The sequence below is a fragment of the Triticum dicoccoides genome, chromosome 3A (genome assembly GCF_002162155.2).
Source record: "Triticum dicoccoides isolate Atlit2015 ecotype Zavitan chromosome 3A, WEW_v2.0, whole genome shotgun sequence".
NCBI classification, from domain to species: domain Eukaryota; kingdom Viridiplantae; phylum Streptophyta; class Magnoliopsida; order Poales; family Poaceae; genus Triticum; species Triticum dicoccoides.
This window is the reverse complement of record NC_041384.1, coordinates 671913733-671936525: the sequence shown is the minus strand read 5'-3', so window position 1 is coordinate 671936525 and position 22793 is coordinate 671913733. Positions and strand designations below refer to the sequence as shown.

General features: G+C 50.1%; 1 protein-coding gene across 1 annotated transcript; it reads right to left on the bottom strand.

Annotated features, from left to right (window-relative positions):
• Nucleotides 1–13179: 13179 nt before the first annotated feature.
• Nucleotides 13180–21781, bottom strand: LOC119270106 (UPF0481 protein At3g47200-like). Its single transcript, XM_037552077.1, has 2 exons — nt 20935–21781; nt 13180–13958 (listed from the first exon to the last, which is right to left on the bottom strand). The coding sequence occupies exons 1-2, from the start codon at nt 21574–21576 to the stop codon at nt 13254–13256; spliced, it is 1347 nt and encodes a 448-aa protein (XP_037407974.1). The 5' UTR covers nt 21577–21781; the 3' UTR covers nt 13180–13253.
• Between the last annotated feature and the right edge of the window lie 1012 nt (nt 21782–22793).

Here is a 22793-nt window from a genome sequence, read left to right as displayed (position 1 = left end):
CTATGAAGATACAAGATCGAAGACTTCGTCCCGTGTCCGGAAGGGACTTTCCTTGGCGTGGAAGGCAAGCTTGGCGATACGGATATGTAGATCTCCTACCATTGTAACTGACTCTCTGGAACCCTAGCCCTCTTCGGTGTCTATATAAACCGGAGGGTTTTAGTCCATAGGACGAACAACAATCATACCATAGGCTAGCTTCTAGGGTTTAGCCTCTCTGATCTCGTGGTAGATCTACTCTTGTACTACCCATTTCATCAATATCAATCAAGCAGGACGTAGGGTTTTACCTCCATCAAGAGGGCCCGAACCTGGGTAAAACATCGTGTCCCCTGCCTCATGTTACCATCCGGCCTAGACGCACAGTTCGGGACCCCCTACCCGAGATCCGCCGGTTTTGACACCGACATTGGTGCTTTCATTGAGAGTTCCTCTGTGTCGTCACTTTTAGGCCCGATGGCTTCTCCGATCATCAACAGCGATGCGATCCAGGGTGAGACTTTTCTCCCCGGACAGATCTTCATATTCGGCGGCTTTGCACTACGGGCCAATTCGCTTGGTCATCTGGAGCAGATCGAAAGCTACGCCCCTGGCCATCAGGTCAACTGGAAGTTTGAACTACACGGCCGACATCTGCGGAGACTTGATCTTCGACGGATTCGAGCCACAGCCGAGCGCGCCGCACTGTCACGATGGGCATGATTTAGCTCTGCCGCCGAACAGTGCCCTGGAGGCCGCACCCGTGTCCGCTCCGACCCCTAGCTCGGAGCCGATCACACCAATCGAGGATGGGTGGTTAGACACCACCTCAGGGGATGCAATCTCTATGGCGATCGAGCCGAACACCAGCCCTATTCTCTGCGAAGCCCATGACTCCAAGGAGCCGGACTCCTCTCCAGACTCCGAGCCCTCCGCGCCCCGACCGATCGAACCCGATTGGGCGCTGATCATGGAGTTCACCGCGGCGGACATCTTTCAGCACTCGCCCTTCCGCGATATTCTGAATTCACTAAAGTCTCTCTCTTTGTCAGGAGAGCCCTGGCCGGACTATGGTCAGCAAGGTTGGGATGCGGATGATGAAGAAATTCAAAGCCCACCCACCGCCCACTTCATAGCCACTGTCGATGATTTAAATGATATGCTCGACTTCGACTCCGAAGACATCGACGGTATGGACGCCGATGCAGGAGACGATCAAGAACCAACGCCTATAGGGCACTGGAAAGCCACCTCGTCGTATGATATATACATGGTGGACACCCCAAAAGAAGGCAATGGCGATGGAACAGCGGAGGATGACCCCTCCAAGAAGCAGCCTAAGCGCCGGCGTCAGCGGCGCCGCTCTAAATCCCACCAAAACAAAAACGGTGATTCCGGCATGGGAGATAATAACACCCCGGACGGTGCCGAAGACAACCACCTCCAGCAAGATTCGGCATAAGAGGATAGAGAAGCCAGCCCTCATGAGAGAGCGGCAGACAGAGAGGTCGAGGACGATAATTATATGCCTCCCTCCGAAGACGAGGCAAGCCTCGACGACGACGAATTTGTCATGCCGGAGGATCCGGTCGAACAAGAGCGTTGCAAACGCAGGCTTATGGCCACGACGAGCAGCCTCAAGAAAAAACAGCAACAGCTTAGAGCTGATCAAGATTTGCTAGCCGACAGATGTACTGAAGTCCTTGCGGCCGAAGAGTATGAACTCAAACGCCCCTCCAAGAGCTACCCAAAGCGCAGGTTGCTACCCCAATTAGAAGAGGAAGCACCTAAACTTACATCATCAGCGCATGATGCGGCCGACCGGCCACCCCGTGGCCGCGACAGAGAGGCCTCTCGGCCCTCCACTCAAGCCGCACCCCGGCGCCGCTCAAAAAATACCAAGGCATGGGAAAATGCGCCAGACCTGCGAGATATATTGGAGGACAAGGCAAGGCAAACAAGATCGATCTACGGATCACGTGGGCGCCCCACGGCACGAGACGGTACTCGTCACGCCGGATACGGTAAATCCGGCCGGGCCGAACACAGTAGACAAAGCTCGTTTGAGCTGCATCGTGATGTAGCCCAATACAGAGGCGTCGCACACCCACTATGCTTCACAGATGAAGTAATGGATCATCAAATCCCCGAGGATTTCAAACTCGTGAACATTGAATCATACGATGGCACAACAGATCCTGCGGTATGGATCGAGGACTATCTCCTTCATATCCACATGGCCCGCGGTGATGACCTACACGCCATCAAATACCTCCCACTCAAGCTTAAAGGACCAGCTCGGCATTGGCTTAACAACTTGCCAGCAGAATCAATTGGTTGTTGGGAGGACCTGGAAGCCGCATTCCTCGACAATTTCCAGGGCACTTATGTGCGACCACCAGACGTCGATGACCTAAGCCACATAATTCAGCAGCCAGAGGAATCGGCCAGACAATTCTGGACACGGTTCCTAACCAAGAAAAATCAAATTGTAGACTGTCCGGACGCAGAGGCTCTAGCAGCCTTCAAGCATAACATCCGCGACGAGTGGCTTGCACGGCACCTAGGACAGGAAAAGCTGAAATCTATGGCAACCCTCACGACACTTATGACCCGCTTTTGCGCGGGAGAAGACAGCTGGCTAGCTCGCAGCAATAACATGACCAAGAGCCCTGGTAATTCGGATACCAAGGACAGCAGTGGCAGGTCGCGTCGCAACAAGCAAAAGCGCCGCATTAACAGCGACAACGCTGAGGATACGACAGTTAATGCCGGATTTAGAGGCTCTAAACCCGGTCAGCAGAAAAAGCAATTCAAAAGAAATACTCTGGGCCCGTCCAGTTTGGACCGAATACTCGACCTCTCATGCCAGATACATGGCACCCCCGAAAAACCAGCCAATCACACCAACAAGGATTGTTGGATGTTCAAGCAGGCAGGCAAGTTAAATGCCAAAAGCAGAGACAAGGGGATGCATAGCGATGACGAGGGGGAGCCCCGGCCGCCGAACAACAGTGGACAGAAAGGTTTCCCCCCACAAGTGCGAACGGTGAACATGATATACGCAACCCACGTCCCCAAGAGGGAGCGAAAGTGTGTGCTAAGGGACGTATACGCAATGGAGCCAGTCGCCCCAAAGTTCAACCCATGGTCTTCCTGCCCGATCACTTTTGATCGAAGGGACCACCCCACTAGCATCCGTCATGGCGAATTCGCCGTATTGGTTCTAGACCCAATTATTGATGGATTTCACCTCACTAGAGTCCTTATGGACGGCGGCAGCAGCCTGAACCTGCTTTATCAGGATACAATGCGGAAAATGGGCATCGATCCCTCGAGGATTAAACCCACCAGAACAACCTTTAAAGGCGTCATACCAGGTGTAGAAGCCAACTGTACAGGCTTAGTTACACTTGAAGTGGTCTTCGGATCTCCGGATAATTTCCGAAGCGAGGAGTTAATCTTCGACATAGTCCCGTTCCGCGGTGGCTATCATGCACTGCTTGGGCGAACCGCATTTGCCAAGTTCAATGCGGTGCCGCACTACGCATACCTCAAGCTCAAGATGCCAGACCCTCGAGGCGTCATCACGGTCAATGGAAACACCGAACGCTCTCTCCGAACGGAGGAGCATACGGCGGCTATCGCAGTGGAAATACAAAGCAGCCTCTCAAGGCAATTCTCTAGTCCGGCCATTAAACGTCTGGACACCGTCAAGCGCGCCCGGAGTAACCTACACCAAGACCGCCTGACACGTTCAGAGCAAGCGTAGCAATGCGGCCCCAGCCCCAGCCCTCGCGAACTTGCGAAACCAGTGTTGCGCGTACATAACTATGCTCTGGAAATACCATGGGCACAGGGGAAGGGGCACCATCACGGCACGACCGAAGCGCGGCTTAAACCGCACTAGGGGCTGCCGATTTCTTAATTTTCTCTTATTTTCAGGACTCCATTCTTCGGAAGGCTTGTCCGTCAGTACAATTGCCGCGCAAACGATACAACCAGGGAAGCAGAAAGCTACGCCGCACTACGGAACTCTAAGGTGGTCTCTATAACGAGCAGTATACCTGTTTCGCATAACATTCCGCAGCTCGCCCCTGGAAAGGACATATTTGATACTTCCATTTTTTGCTTATCACACTATTTGTATCATCCTGCTTTGATCGCAACCTTTTTAAATAAACAATGCATAGCTTCCGTCTATTATTGCATTACTTTTTTTTACGAATATATGTTCATTAATGACATATTGCACCGTACACTTTGGTACGGCCAATACGCCAGGGGCTTAAGTACCCCACAATACGGTGTGAGAAGTCCGAACACTTTCACAAGTGCGGCACCCCGAACTTATAGCATTATATGCATCGGCTCCGAATCATATCTTGGGTCAATAGTTGGGTTTGCCCGGCTCCTATGTTTTGGTACCTTACGTTTCGTTATATCGGCTAAGGTAGCACTAGGAGAACTACTGCGATTGTGCCCCAGCTGAGCTGGGCTAAGCACCTCGGTAGAGAAAGCTAAAACTGACTGTCATGATGAGGCGAGAGCTGGTCGCTGTTCGAGAGGTTTTCGAGTCCCTAAAGACTTATGCCGCTTAGAGCGAGGAGTCGGCTTTGTCCGGCCTAGGCGTGGATAGCGCCCCGAATTCGGTCTTCCGAACACTAGGGGCTTCGCCGAAATATAAAATTATAGAATTCTATGGCTAAGTGAGAGTGTTCAAGCATTATAGTCTGATTGCCTTGTTCATTGTGTTGAGCGCCTCCCTCGAAGGACCCAAGAATGGGAAAAAGAGCGCTCATGTTTATCCCGAACACCCCAGCACTCGTGCCATGGGGGCAGAAGCCGACGACTCGCCATCTCTCAAATTTGATAAACGGCCGCACAGAAGGTAATATTTTAAATTCAAAAAGCATTTCTTAGCGCATATGAACAAGTTTTCAGCGCACAGGACAAAACGAGCGAGTTTACTGAAAAATTACATCCATGGAACATTCATCCGCCACAAGGCGGGCACCCTTCAGAACGCCCTCATAATACATCTCGGGCTTGCGATGCTCCTTGCCCGGTGGTGGCCCGTCCTTCACAAGCTTCTCAGCATCCAGCTTGCCCCAGTGCACCTTCGCACGGGCAAGCGCCCTACGGGCACCCTCGATGTATACGGAGCGCTTGATGACTTCGAGCCTTGGACAGGCCTCCACCAGCCGCCTCACCAGCCCGAAGTAGCTCCCAGGCATGGCCTCTCCAGGCCACAGCCGGACTATGAGGCCCTTCATGGCCTGCTCGGCCACCTTATGGAGCTCGACCAGCTGTTTCAGCTGGTCGCTTAAGGGCACCGGATGTTCGGCCTCAGCATACTGAGACCAGAACACCTTCTCCGTCGAGCTTCCCTCCTTGGCTCGGTAGAAGGCGGCGGCATCTGACACGCTACGGGGCAAGTCTACGAATGCTCCTGGAGAGCTCCGCATTCGGGTAAGTAACAAGTAATTCACTTTTATGTGCTTGCTTTGCATAAAGAATGCCTTACCCGCCGCTATCTTTTTTATTGCCTCAACCTCCTGGAGGGCCTTCTAGGCTTCGGCCTTGGCAGACTTGGCATCTTCAATGGCCGCCGCGAGCTCAGACTCTCGCGTCTTCGAGTCAAGCTCCAAACTCTTATGTTTTTTCATGAGAGACTGGACCTCTTGCCGCACCTCGCCAACCTGCGTCTCATGCTTCTCCCGCTCGGTGCGCTCCGTGGCCGCCCTTTTTTCGGCCTCGGATAGCGCTTGCTTAAGGGTCGCCACCTCAGTTGTGGCCCCTACAATAGCCGCGTTAATCCTGTCACTTTTTGCAATTGCACCTTTCACATATTTCAATAAGGTATTTCTTACCTTCCTTCTCCTCGAGCTGCTGCTTGGCTAGGCCGAGCTCTTGCTCGGACCGCTCGAGGTTCTGCTTCAGCGTATCCACCTCCGCAGTCAGTGCGGCGGAGGCCAGCGGCGAAGCCTGCATACGCATATTGACTTGATTATGTTAGACTCCTGTAAATTTTATTAGATCCTCTATTCGGCTTTTCTTTCCGAACGCCGAACAGAGCATCAGGGGCTACTGTCTATGCGGTAATATTTTTACATATTCTTTACTTACCTCAAAGCCAGTTAGAAGGCTGGCACAGGCTTCAGTCAGTCCGCTCTTGGCGGACTGAACCTTCTGGATCACCGCACTCATAATAGTGCGGTGCTCCTCATCGATGGAGGCGCCATTAAGCGTCTCCAGCAAATTGTCCGGTGCCTCCGGTTGGACGGAGGTCACCGGCTCGGTAGGCTTGCTCCTCTTGGAAGGAGGCTGCCTACCGGAGTCCGAAACCGTTGAAGGTTCCAGCGCGGTGTCCGGCTCAAGGCCGGACTTGGAGCCCTTGGGGGTTCTATCCCCTTTACGCCTGGAGTCCGGGAGGTTGCCTTGCGGCGCCTCCAGGACACCTCCTCCTGGCTTGGAACCTGTTGGAACGCCACCTCGGCGCCGTCCGTAGGGTGGGGGAGGAAGCCGTCGGAAGCGAATTCACATCTGACGAATCCAGGGAGCCGCTCGACGACTCATCGAGTCCGGCCTTGGGCGGACTGCACAATCATGTTCGACATAAGGAAAAGCTGTGCAATGGGGGAATACTATGAATCACTCTGGTATCCGGATACTTACGATCTCGCCAGGGGCTTGGCCCTGTGCGGCCACTCCTCTTCGCTGTCGTCGGCGTTGGTGGAGTAGTCCGGAGGAGGGGTCTTCCCCTTCTTGGACCCTTCGGCCTCCCTAGTTGGGGCGGCCTTCCTTTTCTTCCTTCCCCCCGCTGGAGAGGGAGAGGTCTCTTCTTCCTCCTCCTCGTCTTCATGGGAGGAGTGCGCCTTGGAGTCGTCGGATGATGAATCCGACACCTCCCGGCGCCGGGCACTCTTTCCAGTCCCCGTGGCCTTCTTCTCGGCCTTCTTCTCCGGCACCACGTAGGGTGCCGAAACCAGCAGCTTCGCCAAGCGAGCGTCCGCTGGGCCTTCGGGCAAAGGAGCCGGACAATTGATCTGTCCGGACGTCTTCTGCCAATCCTGTCAAAGGTAAGGGAGCTTAGATCACGCATGGAGTCAAACTATGAAAAACTAATACCCTGTAAAAGGTAAAAACAGCTTACCGCACAAGCGTGACGTTGCGTGCTGAATCCGCGATCCTCGATAGCGGATGCGGGGGCCTCGGCGCCCTTGAAAAGCACCTTCTAGGCATCTTCGTACATCGTGTCAAAGATCCTGCTTAGAGTTCGGTGTCGCGCCGGGTCGAACTCCCACAGGTTGAAAGCCCGTTGTTGACACGGGAGGATCCGGCGGATGAGCATAACCTGGACTACGTTGACAAGTTTGAGCTTCTTGTCCACTAGGGTTTGGACGCATGTTTGGAGTCCGGTCAGCTCTCCTTTTTTACCCCACGACAGGCTCGTCTCTTTTCAGGAGGCGAGCCGCGTAGGGGGTCCGGATCGGAACTCGAGGGCTGCGACCCATTCAGGGTCGCACGGCTCGGTGATGTAAAACCACCCCGACTGCCACCCCTTTAGGGATTCCACGAAGGAGCCCTCGAACCATAGGACGTTGGGCATCTTGCCCACCATGGCGCCTCCATACTCCGCTTGGGTGCCGTGCACCACCTTTGGCTTGACATTGAAAGTCTTGAGCCATAGGCCGAAATGGGGGCGGATGCGGAAGAAAGCCTCACACACGACGATAAACGCCGATATGTTGAGGACAAAGTTCGGGGCCAGATCGTGGAAATCCAGGCCATAGTAGAACATGAGCCCCCGGACAAATGGGTGGAGAGGGAAGCCCAGTCCGCAGAGGAAATGGGGGAGGAACACCACCCTCTCATGGGGCCTAGGGGTGGGGATGAGCTGCCCCTCTTCGGGAAGCCGGTGCGCAATGTCGTTAGACAAGTATCCGGCCTTCCTCAGTCTTTTAATGTGTCCCTCCGTGACGGAGGAGACCATCCACTTGCCTCACGCTCCGGACATGGCTGGAGAAGGTTGAGGTGGGGTATGCGGACTTGAGCACTGGAGCTCGAGTGCGCGGAAATGGATAGGCAAAGGAGGAAGAAGGCGTGGATGAAAAGGTGGATCCTTATCCCCTTATATGGGCGGACGCGACTATGCGCCCCCACCAGCCTGGTAAAACTCGCTTATCTCCCACACCCGTATTGATGAGAATCCCGGAATAAGGGGACACGATCTCTGCTTTAACAAGACGTGCCAAGGAAACCGCCTCGCTAAACGCACTGAGGTGGGACAGTAAAATGATTCGAATAAAGACTTGGCCGTGGTATGATGTCACGCTACGGAATACGTCAGCAGATTAGATTTGTGTAAATATTATTCTCTCTATGGCAATATGTGGAAACTTATTTTGCAGAGCCGGACACTACCTTTGTGTTCAAAATCTTCTATGAAGTACTTGGAGGAGGAACCCGCCTTGCAATGCCGAAGACAATCTGCGCGCCGGACCCGTCGTCATTGAAATCTGGTTTAGGGGCTACTGAGGGAGTCCTGGATTAGGGGGTGTCCGGATGGCCGGACTATACCTTCGGCCGGACTCCTGGACTATGAAGATACAAGATCGAAGACTTCGTCCCGTGTCCGGAAGGGACTTTCCTTGGCGTGGAAGGCAAGCTTGGCGATACGGATATGTAGATCTCCTACCATTGTAACCGACTCTCTGTAACCCTAGCCCTCTCCGGTGTCTATATAAACCGGAGGGTTTTAGTCCGTAGGACGAACAACAATCATACCATAGGCTAGCTTCTAGGGTTTAGCCTCTCTGATCTCGTGGTAGATCTACTCTTGTACTACCCATATCATCAATATCAATCAAGCAGGACGTAGGGCTTTACCTCCATCAAGAGGGCCCGAACCTGGGTAAAACATCGTGTCCCATGCCTCCTGTTACCATCCAGCCTAGACGCACAGTTCGGGACCCCCTACCCGAGATCCGCCGATTTTGACACCGACAACGGGCATCAGGAGTGGGCTCGGGCAGCTCGACATCGAGCCGTTGTTCGTTCATGGCGGAGGCAGAGCCGGCGGCTGCGGCCAGCTAGCTAGAGGAGGAGACGGAGCTCAGGAGGGGATGTAGGAGCGGCGGTGCTCACCAGAGGGGCTCAAGGGGGCTCGGCGAGAAGCTTAGTAGCAATAGCCGGCAGTGGGTTCGGCAGGGATCTCCGGCGACCGAAGCGGGAAGAGGCGGTCGATCCCAAAGCTCTACAGCGACCCAGTCCGTTCCGATGCCCGCAGGAGAAGTGGTCGACGCTGGCGGTGCTCCTGGACCAGTCGGGGTTGCGCGGGGTTGACTGGTGACCATCCGCGCGCCACCGCTCGTCGAGTCCATGGGCCGCTCGCGCGCAAGGGCGCCGTCGACGCGCTCTTGTCCGGCGACGCCCAGCGGCGAGCGCCTGGCCTTGTGGCGGCGGCTGCTGTTGCTCGTCTCCCCGTCTCCCCCCTGCTCGAGCGAGGCTATTGCTCGGCTGCCGCTCGTCGAGGGAGCGTGCCGCGCGGAGTCGCGCGCTGCTGCGAGGGCAGGGAAGGGGAACGGGAGGGGAGAGAGAAGAGGACGCGGCTGCGCGCGCCGCAGCGTCGAGGCGGGAGCTAGCGCGGCGAGGTGGTGGTGGCGCGGGGAGGCGGGAGAGAGCGAGAGGGAGGGGGAGTGAGAGCGAGCGAACGGCGACTTCGGCCATGGCATCCAGGGAATGAGGGAGAGAGCAGGGGGAGAATGAGGTGTCGCAATGCATGCGAGCAGGCAGGAGGCGTGGCGCGCTCGGGGCCGGTTGGGGAGGACGGCTGGGAAAGTTCTCGATCACATGCCAAATACTTTGCCGGGCCAACCCCAAAAGGCAAAAAAAATGCCGGCTGGGGGGCACAATGGCTGGAGATGTTCTTAGTTATGCAAAGCCCGGATATGGGCTCATCGTGTTTTGTATCTTTTTGATGCTTCATTTTGAGTCAATAAAATCCACCGTTTATCGAATTTTTTTTGGTCAGATAGGTGTTAAAATTATTTGTACTCAAGTTGAACATTTCTGCTCTATGTTTGAACATTTGGTAACTGGGGCTGAACATTTGGTAACTATAGTAAGTACAATGGAACGAGGATTCTAACGTGCTATATGCACTCTACTTCTGCACAACGTGATGTAAGGCTCCCATTTCTTGCATACTACTATAGATTTTTTTTACAGTAAATTGATTAGATCTCTGATGGTTAATGTTGACTGGCTGCCAGTTGCAAAGAGATCACAAAGAACGCCTGTATTGTGGGACTTGCAGGCCAATTGTATATCTCAGAATTCGTGCTAGGTACTTAACTATGTTGATCCTTTTCTCTTTCCGCTTATGACATGATAGTTGGAATTATTCTTATCTCTTTCTCATGGCTTTTTGTTGGGTTTCATCTGTAGCCAACCCCAACTTGCTCGAAACAAAAGGACCGAAGACATTCGTATTGCTAGCACCATTAGTTTTTACGGAGTAAATGGCGCTGGCGGTCTTAGAACTTGCTTTACGGGTGCACATAAGTCACACAACTTGCAAACTGGAAAAACCCGTCACAGAACTTGTGTTGCGGGTGCATTTAAGTCACAAAGACGAGCTGAACCGGTCGGACGCTTTCTGTTTTGCGGTTAAACGCCTCTAGGCTGCATCGTTTTCTCGCACAAAGACCCCTAGATCCTTAGAGTCCAGGACGCCTCCAGCTGTACCGTCACTCTCTCTCGCGACGAGAACGCAAGGGAGATGAAGAACAATGGAGCACACAAGGATATTCCGGCGACGAACGCCGTGGCGACGAACGCCTGTATCTTAGCCTTATTCTTTCTCTGGACTCAACCCAAAACGCCTGATTACAATGCCCTTTATACACCAGGGTCACCACACGGAGCACTCCTCCACTACCCGGTCTTCAAGCGCCGTTTCGTTCGACGCGGATCACGCTGCGCCCGAGCATGCCCTCGTCCGCAGGACGTGCTCCTCAATGCACGGCCCACGCTGGCGACTCGTCCACGTCCACTTGCAGCTCGGCGACTTGCGCATCCTCTCGTTCGTGAGCCACACCTCACTCCGCGAGACCCGAGCGCCCACGCCTCTGCATGCTCATGCTGGACTCTGCCTCCGGCCGCGCAACAACACACTCGAAACGCACGCACACTGCCCACGCACTAGTCAGACTATGCCCATACACTAGTCGGGCTATGCCCATACAATGACCAGACGCACACACGCACGCCTGCCACGGGCTCGGCGCGGCCACGGATCGGCGCCCGACACGCTCACCGCACACACACGCGCCCACTGTGGCTTATTTCCTAACATTTTCTCGGCGCGCCGTACGCGAGCAGCCGGCAGGTAGGAGGCAAGGCGTAGCTGCAGGGCAGCGGCAACTGTTCGTGTGGCAACAGTAGAATGGTGGCGGTGGAGAGCTGGACGCACGGCTATGTTCAAGGCGACTGACGACGGGCGCACGGGAAAATAGGAAGGGGTGCGCCTGCTAGCCACGGCGGCGCTGCCACTCTCTATCATCTCCTTACCGGCCATGCTGCTCGGCGATCATCATCTAGCGATTTCGCAATACGGCCCTGCAAATAAATCAGTACCGACTTTACTGCAAAAATACCAATCCCCGGAGGTGTCACGTGCGCCTTGCGAGACTGCAAAAGAGAGAAAATCGGGCGTCCGACCGGTTCAGCTTGCCTCTCTGACTTAAATGCACCCGCAACGCAAGTTCTGTGACGGGTTTTTCCTGTTTGTAAGTAGTGTGACTTAAGTGCACCAGCAGCGCAAGTTCTAAGACCGCCAGTGACATTTACTCTTTTTACGCAAAGTGGGAAGCTTTAATCTGCCGGACATGATTGAAGACTCTTCAAACATAATGATCTATCTGATACTTTAAAGGTGAAGAAAAGTTATTCCATCAATATACCTTAGACCCTCATGTACCTGTCAAACCAATAATGAGTCAATAACACCTAGAACTTGAGTACTATTTTCTTTTGTCTCTGTGATTTATGTTTTCTCTCTGTTTCCACAGATTTTAACAAAAACTTCCTGGCAAAATAGACATAATGTTCTTGTCAGGGGCTGGCTCAAAAACTCCAATGGTTGCAGAACGCATTAACAGGCTAACAGGTGATTTTGCCGCACAGTGCAATACTCCTTATAAGTAGATAGGATATATTCATTATTTGGATTCCATGGCCAATTGGCCATCATCCAGAGTATGCAGTGCACACTCTGAACATTTTGAAGTAAGTCACACGAATTCTTGACTTTGTCTTGCTTCCTTGTATCAGCTATGACTTCAGTTTACCTGCATCTTGTCCTTGCGTTGAACCTTAACTTCAGGAGTTTTGAAGGCGATATATTCATTTTGTTCGCTAATTGTTATATCGATGATGAAGTCAGATTTTGAGGTCCCATACTGAGCCCACATTGAATCAAAACAGAAAGATTTGAAGAGAGATATGATCAAATGTTCAACATAAATAATAAGGTGCACTTCTTGGATGAGCTATGTAGTTTCCACGAGCTTTTTTCCCTGTCGCTAGAGTTACTTTGCTCACTGTAGTGCTGCTTCGTAGGAATTCTGAATTTAAGTTCCCTCTGTGGGAACCCTGCTCTTCCGTAGACATGATTATAGGTTGATGGTCAGGTGACTTATTGAAACCAAACAGGGCCTTACAACCACACGCACACGATACACGAGAGTTGAGACGACTCCCTACCAGGGATTACATCTGTAGCAATCTGGAGTAACACAAAGCCCACACGATTTGCGATAATATAAAGGCAATTTCAGTATCACCATATGGAGGGCGTAACATGATGCACATAGCCAACTGCAGCCAACACAGTCCAGGGTTATTTTCTGTTCTGAGCCACGTCAAGACGTCAACTGCACACGGGTTGCCATGGCGTGCAGGATTTATTCTGACGCATGGATATGATGCACCACCACTGCGTTGAGCTTGAGCAGAAAATGAGAGTCCGTGCAAGTATGCGACTGCGAGTCCTTGGAGCACACATTGCACGTAAGACGCTTTCCCCAAATACCGGTAACTCTGATCTGTAGCGTCGTGGTGTTGTTGGTGGTGGGATGCATATGGCCAAAAAAATTGGGACAAGGTAGGTACTCATAAAACAAACAAGGGAGAGAGTCCATGAACCAAATTGGGCAAAACATATATGCTTCAATATTAGAAAGCTTACATGGTATATTCAAGTGGTACTAAATAATCTTATAGAAGGGCAAAACAGTATACACAGTCTGCAATAGAGTGGCCACAAGCAGGACGACGGCGGCTACAAGTGAGATAAACACCCAAGGATTCCTTAAGTACCTCTGTATGAAATTGGCTCGCCACTTGTTCCTCCTCATCGTGCACTGGGCCTTCACCCGCCGCTGCACGTCGTGGAGCCTGCTAGCCGGGCTCATCACTCCTCCTTTGTTGAGCGTGTTGTTGAGTAGCTTGGCCACCTCCTCGTCACTGCCCAGCCCACACTCGATGATGTTCTTGGATCTCAGCAGCGCCACGTCTTTGGCCGAGCTGATGATGTTGTCCATGAAGATCACGTACGCCGTCACGTCATTGCCAGCACCGGGGTGGAGCCGCTCGAACGCCATCAGGTTCAGAAACTTCTTCTCGGTCCTGTCATCAACCCTGATCGCCGGCATGCTTAGCTTGCCACGTTCGAAGTGGACGTCGAGGAGGCTGTCGGTATCGCTCACCCTGAAATGGATTCCGGCCTCGTATATCTCCATCGCCGAGGGCATGACATACGCCGTCGATCCGGTGCGTTCTTGATGGTCGCCGTGGGTGAGGCTTGTGTACAAGATGTCGAGAGGGTGGAGCCCAAGGTGATTGATGCCAACCAAGTGTCGGCGCCACGGACATAGAGAATCAAGCACCAACCTGCTCACCCGTGAAGCGTTCTATAAAAATTAGTTAGACATAAAGTTAGAACTAACAAGGTTGTTCTGATCTCCATCGTGTGTATGACCCGACTATGATATCTTTGTAATAATATTAACAGGTTCAATATATAATGTTCTGATTAATCTGCATTATGACAATCTTATGCCACCTCAAGGCCAAGAGTATAGCTATCTTTTTTTATTCGATGAACATATGAATTTTCAAATTCTTAGAGCAAACATGGTGGCATGCTTCAATTCTAAGTCTACACCTAAAAGAAATACCCCTGAAAAAATAACTCGTCAAACTGGAATATGAATTTAACAGGAATGGGTTCTACGTCCCAGCGCACAAGGTTCAAACCCCCGGTCTCTGCATCATTGTTGCACACATCCATTTTTATCAATTAGTAAGCAGAGTACAAAACAAAGTAGCCACAACCGAACCATTACAAGATATGAAATAAGCACCTACAACTAAGTCGACTTCTTCTGCAGCAACACCTTCAAGAAGGAATAACGTTCTCACGTTATCACCGCCACATCCCGCCAAAGATGAAAGATGATCTAGACAAGGATTTTCATCCCGGTTGACAAAACCAGCTAATGAAGACCAGTACGACAACAAGTAGGCGTGTGCAACCATGTATATGTATAATTTTATATACTCCCTCTGTCCGAAAAAGCTCGTCCCAAGTTTATCCCTCAAATGGATGTATCTAGCACTAACTTGATGCTGGATACATCTATTTGAGGGACAAGCTTTTTCGGACGGAGGGAGTACTAGTTAATGTTTAATCTGGTTCAATTGCAAAGAAAAATTAATCTAGTTGAAGTATAAAAAATTCATAGAGAAATGTGTCATTTTAATCACACAACGTCATGTAAAGTCATACTTCATCCGATCCATGTTATTTGTCACTCAAAATGATGTATACATCTAGATACATCTATTTGCGCGACAAGTAATATGGATCGGAGTGAGTAGTGAAATTAACTTGGCAGGCGGCTATTTTTATTTCGGTCAGTCAAATATTTTAGTTCAGCTATTCAGTTCTTTGACATAAATTTTGTGTGCAATGAGGTTAATGTCACTATTGCCGAGATTTGGGACGGGGTTCAAATCAAGATCTCTTTTGGGAGGGGCTTTGATGCTAAACTTATGCAGCAACAGGAAGACCTTGTACAGATTGTCCGGACCAGATGGTCTAGCAATTACATGGTTCTGGCCTGCATAGTCGCAGTTTCTTTATGTAGTGATTAATTTCAGGGGGGAGTACCCCCATCTTTGTCCCTGCTGTTTGAAAATTACCCATCGTTCCCCCCAGGGTACAGGCTCTTGTCACACAATAAATTGCTCATTAGAGACAATTTGTGTGAGAGACAAGACATCCCTGATAAAAGATACTCATTGTGCTGTAGATTAGAAACTCGCCACCGTTTCTTTGAATTTGATGTTATTGGCACTACTCTGGAAAGAAGTGGGAGTCATAGTTGATGTTCCTGTTGTGCTTGACAGCTATGTTAATGTTGCAAGTCCTTGGTTGTGTAATAAGAAAAGAGGCTTTAGCTTACATGATTTCTTCTGGATTAATGTGGAGTTGTGGACCACTTGGAAACTGATAAATGACATATTTTTTGGCCATGCAGTTTGGTCTGTTTTGCGGATGATGCGGCGACGCCTGTTGCGCTTGCTCAAAAGATGGAGGCCACTCTGTCCTGATGCTGGACAAATGCCTCCAGATCATGGAGACCAAGGCGAGGGAATGTTCCCGGCTCTGCTCAGCTCAGCATGAAGAAGAGAACAACTGTGCTGGTGCTGGGATTTGGAAGATGGCGCTCAAGCTATTGATCTGATCAGGAGTATAGTCCTGATAGCTAAAACTAGCGTGTAGTGCGCGGCGGCACGCCGCGCCACATGGATTGGTAAGTTATTTATTTATTTTTTGTAATTTTTGATAAGTCGTCTCAAGGCTTAATTCACGACAAATTAGTTATTTGTTTTTTTTTGGTAATTTTTGGTAAGTCGTCTCAAGGCTTAATTCACGGCAAATTAGTTATTTGTTTTTTTTGGTAATTTTTGGTAAGTCGTCTCAAGGCTTAATTCACGACAAAGTAGTTCATATAAGAAAAGGGTGTATGCATAAGTGATCTACAGTAGGTGGGAAAAGGGTACATCTAGTCTAGGCGGTATATGCATAAGTGATCTACAGTACGTGGTGATAGTGGCTACTGGATACAAAATTGCAAAGCTCTAGTTCTTTTCTTAGACCTGAGGTTAGCTAAAAAAAGGATTGTTCTTCGCTAACAAATAGAAGATGATGCCAACAATGAGGCTGTTTCAAGACCCCATTTATTTAATCACTACCGGTCAGTTTTCATACTACATATATACTGGGAAACACTCAAGAAGACCACATGTGCAACTTTAACACAGCTTCCTGGAACAATCAACTGTCTTTTTAGAGAATTCATTAGCATGGATGATATACAATGCGCCAAATCCATAACAGCTCGGCTTCATGGAACAATCAACTGTCCTTTTAGAGAATTAGTTAGCACGGATGATGTCCGATCAGCACGATGTATGCAAACATTTGAGTTGCTTTAATATCAGGATTGAAATCTGTAGAAATTCATGTGACCAGACCACACTATCTAAGGACCAAGGAAAATCTCATGATAAAATTGTCAGCTTTATGTAAGATAGCAATGATGCTAGAAATGGGAAGTTCCAGGGGCCTAAGTTTTATACTGATAAAGGCCATTAGAACCTTAGAAACACGGAAAATCCCTTGTGGCCTCAAGAAAACAATCAAGTATGAAAGAAAAAAGAAAGAAAATAGATGGAGTATATAATTAGCAACCTTCCAAAATAAAATACGATAAATGACATGGAGAAGGCACAAGTTCACTTAGATTTGTAGGTACTTCCATTTAGAAAAGGAATTGTACAAACTAATTGCTAGAGCAGCAATGAAGCAGTGAACAAAAAAAAGAAAAGATTGTAGGAAGTTCCACATAATAAGCAGCCTTGAGATAGAGATGACAAAAGGCTAAAACGACCTTGGCTCCCAGAAGTTGTGTAGGGTGTGGTCGTTTTTTCTCAGAGTGCAAGAAAGCAAAGAAAATAATAATTCTGAAGTTACCCAAATATCCACAATAGGGTTATTTACTTGCAGTAATTGGTATTGAAAAGGTAGGCACTAAGTAGCTCTCTAATATATATTTTGTTTGGAGAATCTTATAGGAAATGTTGGTCTATGCTCTTTACTATTTAACCAGAGCATGATTATTATAAACAAAAAATGGTACATGCATATTAGACAATGTGAATCAGTAGGCACTGAATTGGAAGCATGATTAACAAGGGAGAAAGCGAAGTCCTCTTATGCAGCTGTTAGTTGGTAGTTGAGCAGTTTTAACATGCTCCCCCTTATCTCCTTTTTTCACATGAGAGGTAAGAGCATATAATAGATCTGACCCGTTGATCTCATTAATTGGTGGTCTAATTAACTCTTACCTTCTTACCTGACATGTAAAAAGCTGGGGTAAGAGGGAGCATGTTAAAATTTGCCTAGCTGGTAATCAGGAGCTAGAATGATTTACAAAAGGAGATGTATAGCCAGTTCAAGCATTTAGGAATCAGTGGATACTCAACTGTAAGCATGATCCATAGGAGAGAAAGCAGTCAGATTATGCAACCATTAATTGGTAATTAATGACCGGTACGTTTGTAAGCAGCTCTGTTAGTAAGAACAGATCTTGTGAGCTCAAGAGACCAAACTGCTACAGTCCAATTTCTAAAGCATTTCTTGCAAAAGAAAATACAAACAATACTGCTAAAAACATAAAGTCATTGTGCCAATATCTCCTACAAAGATCAAATGGGGAAATAGGTACGGGGGAAATTTAAGTGGTTCTGGAATAAGAAGGAATTTCTCATCTGTTTTGCCAAATTGCACTGCATGTAAAGTTATGCCCAAAATGTTATGCTTGACTCGGGAATAATGTAGTGCAGCAGTATATTGCCAATAAATCATGCTCAGTTGTACTGGAAGCCAATATACTCCACAAGACACATCTCGTCAGAACTAAAGTTCCAAATGTACATAGACATCAAGCTGTAGCATTTCCTTAGTACGTCAGTAATGCACATCAAGTGCTTATGTGTTTGAACAGCATGCGAAATTAAAACAGAATTCCTACCAGGAAATGGAACACAACGTAATGGATAGATCAAGAATAAAAACGATTTACCATGCTATATTAGAGATGTAGGTCATGAATTTCTTGCACATACGGGCAGGAGCTGGATCTCAAAATCCATGTCCTCCCCACAGACTTGCACACATACCTGGTAAACCTTCCGTTTAGACTAATAATTAATTAGGTATACAATTTTCTGTACTATATGCACCCACCTTCTGATCTGAACTTGTAAGCAATGACAGTTCATCTCCTTGTAAAACAAAACCTTTTTGCAACGACATATCAAACCAAGAGCAAAAAAACCTCCCACATGTTTTTTCCCTTACATCAGTAAAAACAGAAGTCTAGATAATACAAACTATCATCTAATCTAGTAATAATTATGGTGTGTGTAGTTATATAGATTTGAACAGTGGATGTGAAAAAGAACAAAAAGAGGAGCATACCTTAGTGGTGTTGCTACTGCCAATAAAGTGACGACCAACTGGAGAGCTACCGCCTGAGAGTTGCTAGCTCGCTGCTTGCCGCGTGAGTGACAGAGGAGGAGTCGAGAGCTCGTGGGGAAAGAGGGGCGAAACACTGCAGCAGCTCGCTGTTGGCTCGCCTCCGGAGGACAGAAGGCCGTGGGCAGTGGGCTCGTCCACCGCCGCCACCAAGTTGGAAGCTGGCGCTGTAGGCTTGCCGAGGAAGGCGGAAGGGCACCGCCTAGGACCAAACTGAGAGCAACACCGAAAAAAAGAGAGCAGATCCGTCAGCATCATCCTCTCGCTCGCCCGTACTGGCAGACGACGCGTCGGTTCCCTTCTGCGCTTCCGTGGGGAGAAACATCAGGTGAAACGCCATCACTCGGGGCATGGGGGATGCGTGGCGGTGACGCGGCTTGCTGGGGCGGCGGTCGCCGGGATGTGCCGAGGACGGCGCTGCACACTCTCAATCTTGGCTTCACGGACGCAGCGGACAGCAACCCATCCGTGAGGATGCTGGCGAGCACCAACTTGACGCGGTCGTGTCCTCCCCGCGAGCCCTACCGCCTGGTGCCGCCACCGCTCGTCTGCCCAGTCACCGTTCCATGACCATGCCGTCCGCGACCGACCACCACAAACGCCCCTTCCATCGCCACCTCTTCGCCGAGCGGCGTCACCATCGTCCCTCTCCGCCATCCAGCACCGTGGGTTGGCTGTCCCGGTGGTCGCCCGTCTCGTCTTCCTCTGGGAGGTGCCCGGTCGCCTCCATTGTGCAGCCGGCTAGGACAGGATGTATGTGAAGAGGGGGTGGTGTAGCCGAAGTGGAAGGAGGTGCGATGGCTACGTGCGCCACCACCTTGGCCCGGGGAGGGTAGATGTGAAGCCGTCGCTCAGAGAGGATTTGGATGCCGGCAGTCGGGCCTGGCAGAGAACGGGAAGGATGGTTGTGGGAGCCGCGATCTGGGAGATGAACAGGGGCATTTTATAGTCGTCTACATCGGAAGCAGTTTTGATGGGATGCCTCTCGAGAGGTCCAGAGAGACAGCTCTAGACGCCTCCACATCCACCCGTCTAAATAGGCCACTGCCACGTAATATCAAAAGACAAGTACAATAATATAGAGGAACTCTCCGGTAGAATCTCATGCACACGCGTCAATAGACAAGGTCATCTGACTTTGGCAATCACCACGTCAAATCAAACGTGCTAAAACCATCCAACCAAGATTTTTTTACTGCACCCAGGAAAACTGCTGGACACGCGTCACCCCAACAACCGTGCTAAAAAAAGGTTCAAAAAAACCAGAAAAATGAATCCCTTACGGGCCTAGTATTCTTAGTATCTGTAGTGGAGACTGGCGCAGGGTAATACCGTAATAGTAATACTTTTTTGAAGTTTTTCTCCCAAAAATTTCACGCGTACAAAGTTGTACTCCTTCTGTCCCATAATATAATATACATATTATTGTAATAACATCTTATATTATGAGACGAAGGAAGTAATACTTATTAGTAATATGTACTAGTGTGTTAAGAACACAGGGACGATGCACGAGAACAATGCCTGCCAAAGAACTTTGTGAGACTGAAGCCACTGTCCTCGTGACCTCTGTAAGTTAACATAAGATGTTTTTAGTTGCGGACTGAACAAATAAGCTGCCAGTGTGAAATATTTTATCCTTATCAATCGCATAAGTGTTCAAGCCTTTTCATTAAAGTTCATTATAATAATCAAGAAAAGTCTTCGTTGTACTAGATGCCGGAAGGAAGGCCACAACAAAAAAACATATACAACGGTTCTTCTATCCCGGCATCAAGTTGTTTATCGTGTGAGTATCCACGTGTATTTCATGCATACTGCGTATGTTTGTCCGTGCATGATAATATCTTTAAATTATCTCTATGCCTCTCTTTCAAAGTTTCAAGTAAGATATCACTTTCACACAAACGTTTGGCTGGCTCCCCTTTGCAGCCTGCCAATCAAGCATGTCATGTCTCCTTCTGTTCCTGTCCAGGTCGGCATGCAACGACAGTCACTGAGCGATGCTTCTACGCCACTTAAACTGAATCCAGCAACCAATCCACTCAGTCGAATCAATTCCTTGAATAAATAAATCTATTGCCAGTGAAGACATTATTGTCAAATCCAAACTACTCCAATGCAGATCGCATCAACGGTAGCAGTACTTTAAGTAAATCTATCAGTGAAGTCATTATTGCCGGTTTGAATCTGGTGGATCGATCGGGATTTCATTGGCAAACTACGGACGGAAGGAAACTAGTGCTTGCAAGGGGGATGAATGAAGGAGCGAAAAGTACCTGATATTTGTGGTGATCGAGGACAATGAGGAGCCTCTGGAGGAGGAGGAGCGGCAGCTGGTTCTCGACGACGACCATGTCGGACTGGATGTAGTTCCACAGGTAGAGGTAGCCGTACTTGCTGAAGACCGGGTCGTTGGGCGCGTACTCCTCGTGCACCTTTCCCCGCAGCGCGTCCATCCGCATCGCCTCCACCAGGAAGCACCCGTCGGTGACCATCAGCTGCACGAAGCGGTCCCGGTTCTCACCGGCGCCGCGCCACTCGTCGCCGAGGTCCTTGTAGGCGTCCTGCAGCTGCTGCGCCACCTCCGCCACGGCGGCCACGAACTCCCGCAGCGGCCGCCCCGAGCGCTTGACGAGGTGCACCACGGCCCGGCGCTTGTGCTCCTCCATCGGGAGCAGCTCCGGGTCGCCGTGGTGGAAGGGCCCCAGCGAGACCAGCTCCGGCTGGTACGCCTTGCTGTTGTGCAGGTTCTTGATCCGCTCCGGCACGCGGTAGATGGAGTGCCGCTTCCACCGCGCCATCTCCGCCGCCGGGTCGATGTGCATCTCGCCGATCGTCTTCTCCATCTCCACCACCCAGCTGCTCAGCGGCGCCCCCGCGTCCGCCTCCACCGTCGCCGCCGCCGTCGCCTCCCCCATTAATGGATCACGCTCGGGACTGGACTGGGTTCAGCTCACTGGGGCACTGAGCTGGAAGGTCGCTGCACTGTCGCTATGGAGAAGGGGCAGGCAGGCAAGTTGCAATTGGTCGGATGGCGCCCACACCCATGGATTGGAAGCGCACGCTACCGATGCCGATGATCGTCTTCGGTAAGGACAAGGAATTTTCTTGCGTGGGCTCCCTCCACCATAGGCCGCCCCTTTCGGCGGTAACCTAACCTTGTCTGTGGATTATTTATGGTATCGGCGGAAAAAGCAAATCTGGCCGGCCCCAATAATGCAGTGACACGACCACCATTTTTCCTCACATTTTTTCTTACTGATGCTGAGTTTATGCCCGGTTCCACTGTCAAGAGAGGAGCTAACGAAATAGACAACGAGTAACCGGCATCCAGCGCACAAGTTTGAAAGGTGTACAAATCTGAGTACGCGTTCCTGCTGTAAAGGGAGTTTCCAGTTTGGCAGAATGAGACGGGCAATGCTAGACCTACGTAAGGTCTGTTACGGGTTCAACGTAAACAACATCGTGAAGAAAGATTATTGGATCGGTTAGAGGGAACGGGCCCACCCTGTTAAAATCAGGGGGCGAGAGAGGTGTATGGGACGGAAATAATATAGGCCTTCATAGCCACTTCGTAGGTGTAGGATTATCGGAATGGGACTCAAGAAATATGCATCAATAGGGTTTTTGCAGCTACAGGTGTCAGTGAGCACTTTATTTTAAATATTTCGTTTTTTTAATGCTAAAGCAATTCCACACATGGTTTTTTTATTTAAAATAAAGCGCTCATCGAGGACACCCGGGCTCTAAATTGACATCTTTGTACACCGCAAACAAAAGCAAGGTAAAAATAGAGAAAGTTCTGATAGTAAACAAGCAGCAAAGGCTAGTTACATGCAGCACAACGGACGATCGATCCCAGCCCGTCAAACCACACCGGCGGCAAGACCAAAAGATCAACCGGTAGCATATGAACAGGCGGTGGGCGGCGGCTATCGCCGCAGCTCAGGATCCCAAACACGTCAGTAGATATCTCTGCCAGAACCAGCGAGCTTCATCTCCATCAACGACGGAATTGCAGGCTTCGATCCGCCGAGCGAGCACCATCCAGGTCCCAGGGGCCAGCAAGGGCAGTGTGTCCTGCTCCTGCAGCACACCATCTTTTGTTTCTGTTTGACGGACGCCGCATCGTCGA

What these genes read in the sequence shown, in the direction of transcription:
- LOC119270106 (XM_037552077.1), bottom strand. Translation starts at nt 21,576, where the DNA reads ATGGGGGAGGCGACGGCGGCGGCGACGGTGGAGGCGGACGCGGGGGCG. An exon ending in TCGATCACCACAAATATCAG is followed by an intron (nt 13,959 to 20,934) that starts GTACTTTTCGCT and finishes TAATTTTTATAG; the next exon opens with AACGCTTCACGGGTGAGCAG.